This window comes from Haemaphysalis longicornis, unplaced genomic scaffold (genome assembly GCF_048455015.1).
Source record: "Haemaphysalis longicornis isolate Haplotype H1 unplaced genomic scaffold, Haemaphysalis longicornis Haplotype H1 scaffold_8, whole genome shotgun sequence".
Lineage (NCBI taxonomy): Eukaryota > Metazoa > Arthropoda > Arachnida > Ixodida > Ixodidae > Haemaphysalis > Haemaphysalis longicornis.
The window spans coordinates 158,834,656-158,843,999 of NW_027526445.1; the positions used below are offsets into that span (position 1 = coordinate 158,834,656).

At 50.0% G+C, this 9,344-nt stretch overlaps 1 protein-coding gene across 4 annotated transcripts in view; it reads right to left on the reverse strand.

Moving 5' to 3' along the window:
* Window positions 1-8,520, reverse strand: part of Gek (serine/threonine-protein kinase gek) — a 103,663-nt gene extending 95,143 nt beyond the window's left edge. For all 4 annotated transcript variants that reach the window (XM_077680667.1, XM_077680666.1, XM_077680665.1 and 1 more), the window contains exon 1: window positions 7,708-8,520. In XM_077680667.1, the coding sequence (XP_077536793.1) occupies window positions 7,708-7,906 (199 nt within the window). In that variant the 5' untranslated portion in view covers window positions 7,907-8,520. The remainder of the gene's footprint in view (window positions 1-7,707) is intronic.
* Window positions 8,521-9,344: the final 824 nt, after the last annotated feature.

Consider the following 9,344-nt stretch of genomic DNA (forward strand, 5'->3'; position numbering starts at 1 on the left):
TTTGTCGACCTTGAGGACGACGCTTTATTATGACAGCTGTGACACTGGGCCCACACGGACGGAATCTATGACGATGATGATGACGTTGTCTGAACGTTGACTGTTCAATAAAGAGCTCTCTTCTCTCTACCTCTATCTTTGGATTCAATCTTACATTACATTCCTTGACAAACGCGACGGCTTGTAAAAAAAAAAGGGGGGGGGGGGGGGAGGCACCTCCTGATGCACTGATGATAAGCCAGACGATGAACACACACACACAGCGGCCGGCGATGTGATGAGCGGTGGTTGAGAGCGTACAAGCTCTGGCCCGTCCACCTGACCGACTTCTAGCAGGCTGGAGTAGCCGCGGGCTCCCCCGCTGGGCCAGTCCGGCGGCGCCGTGCCGAGCGGGGTGCGCGCACACAGAAGAAAACGAGGTTACTGAAAGGCCGGCCCGGGCGAGAGGATTCATCCCCCCTCCACCTTGGCAGCAGTGGCGACGATACGCCTGGCCGCTCCGCTCGGGGGCTGGCTCGCTGTTACACCCACGTTATACGGCAAGAGCACAGGGACAACAATGGTCGCCGCCGAGTCCGAAGGAGGGGGGCCACCGCGACGAGCGCCGATCGCGGGGGCTGGTCATATTAAGGCTGCCCCGGCCAGCTGTAATACGTGGGCCAGCGCCAGTGCTGCTGTATGGTAATACCCCAAGTCGCGCGGCTTGTTGGATGGCCCTCCGATTGGACAAGTCGAGCTAACAGTGCAGCGCAGCGACGGTCACCGCCAAGATTTGCAAGAAGCACCCAAACTCCTATGCTGTTGCGCTGTCTTTATTTCTATAATGATCGTCCTCAGCAGCGAGATGATGACTCGCTCACGCAAGTGCACTTTTAACGCCGGAAAACACGCAAAACGGACCCCACAGCTGCTGGCTATAAGCCCAAGCGTTAGTGTCTGCGAAGAGGAAGGTGCATTCGCGCCTTGCCGAGTGCGAGGCAAGGCTGTCCGGCGATTTGGTCAGACTGCAAGCGTACGCCGGCGCCCACGGAGCCACAGATTTAAAAAGTGGCGGGTTTTTACGAGCCCGAGCTACACCAGGTCATGAGGCGCGCCGCAGTGGAGGGCCACGGATTAGTCCCGACAACCTGGAGATCTTTAGCGTACGCCGAAATCTCTGCAAACGGCGCTCTCCTTTTTCCGCCCCCTTCAGAAAAACGGCAGCGATAGCCAGTGAGTCAGCGTGTGGCACACGCATCACTTTCGCTTTTGCGAATACCTGGCGCCACATCCCCCACCCCCAACTGCAATAACGCGGATATGAGGTGGGGGAAGGGCGCTAGGAGTTGAACATACCCTTCCCCTGGACCGATACTCCCCCCCCCCCCCACACACACACACAAACACTTTTGCTGACCAAGAAAGAACCTTCTCACATACAATTTCATCCCCGCCGGCCCCGTAGTGTGGCGCTACACCCCCTTCTTACCACGGATCTTCAAGAGAATTCAATTTCCCCCCTCCGGTAACCCACGGTCTCCAAGAATTTGCAACTATATTAGTTCACAGACTATACACAAGACACCATCCCACCTACAGGGAACTCCCTGCGCATTCCTTTAGACACGGCGACGTGAGACACGGTTGACGCCCATCTCTCACGCGGCGTACTGGTCTTACCGAGAGCCAGGGTAGAAAAATTAGAGAAAAAAAAAAAAAACTCGAAACACCTTAATAAGCGCAGCCGCCCACTCGCTACGTTTCCAGACACGCGAGCTATATCCAACACAACCTAACCGCCGTCGGCTCCCCGCAATAACAAGAATTTGCGCGCTCGCCAGCTCGGACGCCATTACTCTTTCTTACTTCCCAAGGCAGGCGCAAATCCAGCGCCGACTATTTAAACCCCACCTCCCACGAGACTTCGCCCGCTTGTCAGCCTTTCGGTCACCGCAAGGCTCACGAAATGTCATGAATAACACTTTTCCTTTACAAAGAAAAGAAAGAAAAACTAAAACGCTTCAGCTACCGTTCCTCGAACTGCAAAAAACGCAATCGAATGCCCTTCTCAATAACGTTCGGCCTTCTACGCCTCCGAGCGACGTGGGCGCACCCCAACTGCGAAAACAGAACCGACCCCGACGGTGTGGCTTTCTGGACGAGAAATTACGCGTCCGGGCAAAAAAAAAAAAAAAAAAAATCCCTCGGCCAGTTTAGCGCTTTGTTTCAATCCCAAAAGAGACGAGCAGGCGTGGCTGTGGCTCCCTCCATCCCTCTAGAATAAAGCTAGCGACCTCAGTCTGCCTATAGCGATGTGCGCAATACACTGCGTAACGGGGTACGAGGGTAGCAAAAAGAAAAAAAAAAAAGGCACCGAAGCAGGAAGAGCCCTATCGGCGTGGCTGCCTGCCTTGCAGGGCCTGCACCGAATCTGTGGGGCCGCCGAAGCCGATATGCCGCGCCGACGCATTAATGATCCACACGATTTGCTCTTGTTTCTCGCCATCCGAGCCGCGGCGACGACGGGGGGCGATAAAGGCGCGAGACGTGTTACGGCTTCTTGAGAGCCCGCGGATATCTGCTTGCCTGATCAAAACGAGGATCGAACAGTAACGGCGGATTAATTAATACGATAGAGTACCCACGGGGTACTCGTTTCTTTTCTTTCCTTGTAATTGCACATGCGCCAGAACGAGGTCAGAAGATCAGTGGGGAGAGAGGGGGGGGGAGGAGGTGGAATAAAGAAATGGGAGTTAGGAGGACAAACGTGCGATGCATATTATTCGCTGAATAGCGTTTACCACCCGCTGCTTTGGAGAGAGAGAGAGAGAGAGAGAGAGAGAGAGAGAGAGAGAGAGAGAAACGAGAGAAACGTTTACGTACTATCTACAGCGAAGATACGTGCCATCTCATCCACCTGGCGGTGCAGCTCCGAAGTTTTCTTTATGTTCTTCCTTTTACCTTTCACGAACACCAACTACACCCCACATCGCAAACGATGCGATCCCCGCCCTAACAGCTAACTCTGCAAAAAAAAGAAAAAATGAAATCACAAGCAATCTGTGCTACATATATGCGATCATGAACTCTGGAGACAACCGTGAGTTCATGACCAAGACTTGCCGAAAAACAGATACAACAACAACAACAATAATAATAATAATAATAATAATAATAATAATAATAATAATAATAATAATAATAATAATAATAATAATAATGTCGCGAAGCGGAGGTCTGATGATGTTTTCTAGTTGTTTTTAGTTCTGTGCCGCCGCCGGGGCTCTTCCTCCAAAGTGTTGTGTGTAAAAGCGCTTCGGACGCGACTCGGCCACCGAGGCCCGCTTTTCTAAGAAACGTGTTGCCGAGTGTGTCTGCCGTCGGTCGACCGGGAGACGACGGCTGCTGGGGGAAGCGAACCCTCGCCTCGGCTTGTATTACCGCGGCCGCGGCGTTCCATTCCCCCTGTGGCGTGTGCGCTGCTCGCCTTCGGGCTCCGTGTTCTTCAGACGACCTTCCCTTTTCCCCTGTTTACTTTAGTGTGTTTTGTCTAACTACTTGCTCTACGCCCGTAATTCTCCGAGTGCGCGCTTTCGAGTCGAAACCTTGTGTCTGTGTTTTTGGTCATTTTCACGTTGGCGGGACATGTCTGATTGGAGCTAAGAAGCGTCTTCCTGATTGGCTGCGGGTGTGCCTTAGCCTTTTCCCACCCGGTCCGCACACGCTAGGATGCGCTTTTTCCCCCAATGCGTCCCCCCAAAGCAAATATAACGCGGCCCCTCTGGCGATTGCGAGCGGAGAGGGCGAGCAACACCAGGAGAGCCGCTTGCTGCCGATCGTCGGGGCCAGACGCCGGGAGCCCTTCGCCCGCCAACCATGTTTCGTTGAGTACTCTTAATCTTTTGACTGTCTTTTTCATCTATGTAATAAGTGTAATTGTTTTAACTTTGTAAGTGCTAAATGTCACCAATGTCATCTGTAAAGTAAACAAGTTATCCTTTAAAACCTCTTCGACGTCTCGACTTTTCCCTTCCGATCTTCATGCTACAGTAGCGGCAGAAGGTAACCAAAAATACTACGTTACAATAATATTATTAATTTACGATGAGTCGATTTTGTCTATCGAAACGATGTTATAAAACCCCCAGAAAATTGCTTCTGGTTAACATTCAGCCCAAATCCGGCGCACATTTCTAAAGTTGGCTTTCCCTCATAGTGAATGAGACTGCAGTAAAGCACGCTTAACAGGGGTTCTCGGATCGGGCGCCACAAAACCGGGGAATAGTTTCGCATAGGTTGCCTTATTTCGTAGCGAAGCTATACGCAGCTGTACAAAAACACACATCGAGTCCTTAAAGTCTCGGAGACTGCAACGATTTAATTCTTCCCAATTCGTATAGAGCCAGGCCGCGAAGTTCGGACACAAAGTCGGGCGCTAAAACTTTTTTTTTTTTTTTTTGGAAAGCCACTGCGTGTTTGCCGCTCGAAGCGAACGACGCACACTAACCCGGGACCTGACGCCCACACACAGTGTAAATAAAAGAGCCAAACCTCACTTCCAAGAACTCAACAAGCATAGCGGGCTTGAGTAAGAAGTTCTTTTGAAAGGGCTTTTCACCGGCGCGATAAGCACTTTAAAGGATCGATTTTCGCGCGGCTCTCGGCAATCTTATTAACTTTACGAGGAGATTCGAAAGCTGCCGACTGATTTTTCTCCCGGGGCCCTAATTTGCTCGTCCAGCGGAAGGCAGTGGAGCGTTGCTAATCTGCACACGCGAGAGCAGACTGCAGCTGAGTGTTAATGCGAAATGTTTGCTTCAACCTCCACGCAAAAAAAAAAAAAAAAACGTTTAGGAAGCCTGTTTGCCCTGGTAATTCGCTATCCACGGTAACACAGTCGTTCAGAACTAAACCACTGGTAGATAAGTTTTCGGGAACGTAAACTAAGCAGCGAAGTGTCGAGGTGAACTATCTTTCAAATCGTTATGATGTTGTTGAGCACAAAATAAAAAAAATATATACATAGCCGTTCCACTCTGTGAAGATGGCCAGCGAAGCTTTGTAGCCCACGACATACAGAAGCAACACAAGATTTAGGTGAAAAGCATGAGGTGTAGGTCATATTTTGACCTTGCAAACAGTGCCTATTATAACTGATCTATTCAAGGTGCGTATCTAAGTAATGATGTTTCGAACGGCATGCGACTTTGGTGTCAAGTAACCAGTGCGAATAGAGATGCTTTTTTGTTTTACCTGAACCTGTGCAGATGACCGCAGTACAGAGTTTTAGTATATCGGAAAGCACCACATTAGCGCGCCCATAGCGTTAGCGGGCATGCTAACCGTCGCGCAACGAGGCGCTATCCGTTTGCGATTGCGGCCCGCAAACGTTAACGCCACAGCTAAAACGCTGTACTAAAACTCTCTAGTGTCGTGCAGACAAGTGCAGAGTGCGACTGGTGCAGTAATTTAGCTTTTAAAAACGAACATATGCTGCACTTTTTGCAACCGCGCAACCAGTGAAAATGAAAAGAAATAAAGAGCTCTACTAGCACACACGCCAGGGCCATCCCTTTTCCAACGCCTCGCACTTCACAGACACGTGGAGCCAACCTCCAGGAGCTTTTATTCTCGGACATACAAAAATAAACAGAACCCTAGACATTTAAGCTTCGCTTAAAAACCGCTGTTCGAAGTCTTCGATTTCAATGGATTGGGCCCTAGCGGCCTTCATATCAGATATAACATCGCGTAGTCAGAACGGGGAAACTAGAACCGAATCCATGGTGTTTCTTTCCCTCGTCGTCGCCGCAGCCCTTCGTAAAGGAACGTAGTAACGGAGGCCCTCTGAAACAGATGAGCCCAAAAGCGACTACGCGCGTTTCTCAGCTCAGAACAATTTCAAATATTTCTCAACGAGCAATTTATCTACCAGCTGCCAAAAATAACGCACGAACCAGCAACAACAACAAAAAAAAAAAAGATCCGTTAGAAGATCGACTCGCCAGTTTATAATCATCGCAAACCTGTTCGCAACGACACCGCTTATTTCGCTTCAGTGGCGCGTTTTCTCTTGGGTCACGACCAACATTTCAACGAACATGACAGGTTCTATCTAGTGTGGAGAGCGCCAAGACGATTAATGGCTACGTAGAGTAAACGACTGCATTTATACATAAACCGACGATCACAGTCGAGACCGTTATCTGCCTATGCGGTCATTTTCACCGGAGGTCCCATACTACATCGTATTTCAATAAGATGTAGTATACAAATCTATCGCTAGCCATCGATCAAGGTCGCTACGAACAGCTACTAGGCCAAGGCGAACTATTTGACAGAAAAGACGAAAGAAAGAGCGGGGAATAAACGGCGACGTCTTGTTCGTCGTGGTTGGCACGGAGGACGGTTTGGAAGTGTTTCCGGAGGGACGCAAAGAAAGGCGAAAAATAAAAGGGTCCCGAGATCGACATCGGGAACGGGTGAAACGGGCTGCTCCGTGATGGAAGACGGTTTTTCCGGCGTTCCATTCCGTTTTTCCTCCGTCGAAGAAAAGTTGTCCGCCGGGGTCGAGAGAACACGATCGCTCATGTGCTAGAACGTCCGGGATCTCCGAATCAAAAACCATGACGATCGTTTCGAGACTCAATTCTCCCCCCTCTCTCTCTCTCTCTCACTCTCTCCCAGCTCTTGCATATTTCATGGCTTCGACACAGCATCGTAAAGAATACGCAATAATGAAAGAAACAAAACATTTCCTCGGCGGAAAATCACGACAGCTATAAACCGGGAAGTGTATACGAAAAGGGTCAGAAGACTCACACGAGAACAATTCGGCACGGACGGTCGTTTTTGTCTCTCACAAAAGCCAAATCGTAAAAACGGCAATACTTCTGCGTTCCCAAAACATGTTTCAAGTGTAGAAGCTAATCGTTCTTTTGTGTGCGTGTGTTCTTCTTTTAATGTTTAGCCAAAGTAAGCATCGTAATTCCCGGGGACGTACTATTTAGACACGAACGAGTCATAAAGTAACCAACGAACGAGCTCACAAACGAACAAATAAACGAAGAGAGGTAAGTACTCGACCCAGTTGGTTCGCAGGCGGAGATTTCACAGTAGAACCGTAACACAGTGAACTGCGCAGCGTTCGTCATCTCCGTTCGTTTAAGCCACTTTTGTAAACCTCAGCACTGGCTGCGTGCTCAACAAACAGTAGCCGCTGCTGAAATCGCGGCATCAACCTCCGTCGCCTCCGAGCAGTTTCCAGCGCAGAAGCCAACGAACCTGCGAGACGCTTTCGCTGTTTGCGGCTACATTTAGGACCTCGCCGGCCGCCCGGCAAGGGCTTGAATGACTAAAATTAGATCGCCCGAGCTGAAAGACGGTTCCGGTCTGGGGATGCCGTAAAGCTTTTCAACGCCGCGATCGCTACAGACTGCACCGCAGGCAGATGTGCTCAGAAGTATGAAACGCATTTCCTGTCTTGCTCGAAGTACAAAAGTTGCAGACGATCTTTAAACAGCCACCGTGAACAAAGCTCCTTGAGAAGCGAGAGCTTCTGAGGGAGAAAACTTTTTAGGTGTTTCAAAGCATTTCGATAGCACGGCAGAGAAGATACCTCCAGGGAGCGGCTTCGCCGAATAAGAGAACACTTTTCGGTGGAACACACAGGTACAAGGTAACCAACGCAGCTAACGGTGTTCGAAAGTGAGAACGCAGTGGACTCACCGTATTCTATGAAGTTGGTCATGGTCTTCTCCTTGCGAAGCGACGAGTTGCAGCACTCATCGTAGAGCACGATCAGCACGTCGAGAAGACCTTCGACGGTGAATGCCTTGCCGCTGACCAGCACCGGTCCGCCCAGGAACATCTGTTCCAGTTCGCGGATCCGGTCGTCCGGACAGCGTTGGTCCGTTCGCTTGGACATCGCGCCTCACCGATGGTCCAAACCACGCAGCGATGTGTTGGTTGTGTTCGACCAATCGCGTAACCAGGTCATGCGAAACACCGTGTTGGCCCGACTGATCGCAGCGGGGCCACAGCGCAGACGACAAACATTCGATCACCCGGAGAAGTGGGCATTACGGAGACGAAATCGGCTCACGGCCACGTACAGACGCCGCCCGCGCGACGCCGAGGGAACATAATTCGTTCAATCTATCCGAAGGGAACCATCGCAGGCACGGCGAACTCGCTGTGACGCGTACACCACGCACACACGCACAAAAACCACACACAGAGAAACCGCACTTCACACCCGCTTAGGCTTAGTATCCCCACGGAGAGCTCGAGGGCCTCCGAGGTGTGGGCAGCGTAGCCGCGATGAGCCGCCGCTGATGCGGTGTCTCGGCCGAAACACGCATGGGTCCGCTTTGGGGCCACGAAAGCGAGTCGATACACGAGAAATCAAAATGTGCGAGCTTGCCTACGCCATAAAAATAATAAACTACTGAAGCAGTGCCGAAACACTACTACTAAACCTGTCAAGCTAAGCGGACTGACTTGCGCATCCGCTGCTTCTAGCCGCATACTCCGCCAATGGCGGATTGTGCGCGGAGAATCCTGGGATTGGGGCCGGTAGCTTCACAACCTTTCTAATAGATGACGCTGTTTTCGAAACCGAAACTTGTTAAATTATAGCGCGCTTTTTGAGCTTACGTTTGTCTTTTTTTACCTTGACGTAGGGCGTCCGCAAACGTGAATTTTCTTCATCAACAGAAGATACAAAATAAAAGCGTGTCTTTTGAAGCACTCAGCTGTTCAAGAACCAACACGGTGCCATGTACCACAGATACTACAGTCACTGTACTGATACTGTTCGAAATGACCGGCCCGTCAGCTCATAATGCACCGGTACCGCTTGTCGAAACACGGTGACATATCGCTTACAAAATGTTATTAGGAAAAATTTAGTCGAGATAACTACCTAATCAGCGAAAAACGTCGTGTATCTTAAATCAAAGAAGATAAGTCCTTTCAATTTCATCAAACTTTGCACATAGTTTCACTTTTGTGAAAAAAAAAAGGGGGGGGGGGATATAACTTTGTTTGCTTTGGTATTGTTCGGGTAAAACTTCCTTTTGCTCAACTTTTTCTGCTTGTGTCACGGTCTCTACCTTTTGCGTAGTACAGGGTGTTGCGACGATAACTGGAACACTTTAAAAAAATTTCCTGAGCGAACCGCCGCACTGTTCGCGCTCAAACTTGCCACGAAGGTCGCAATTTGTTGTTTATTTTGTTTGATACCGGGAGCAACGATGGTAATTACCTGTGTATTCTGAAAATAAATAAAAACGATTTTTGCCTGTGAGAAAATGGCGGCTGATTTGGACGTGCGAGCCGGCGCAAGTTGATGTTGGAACGAC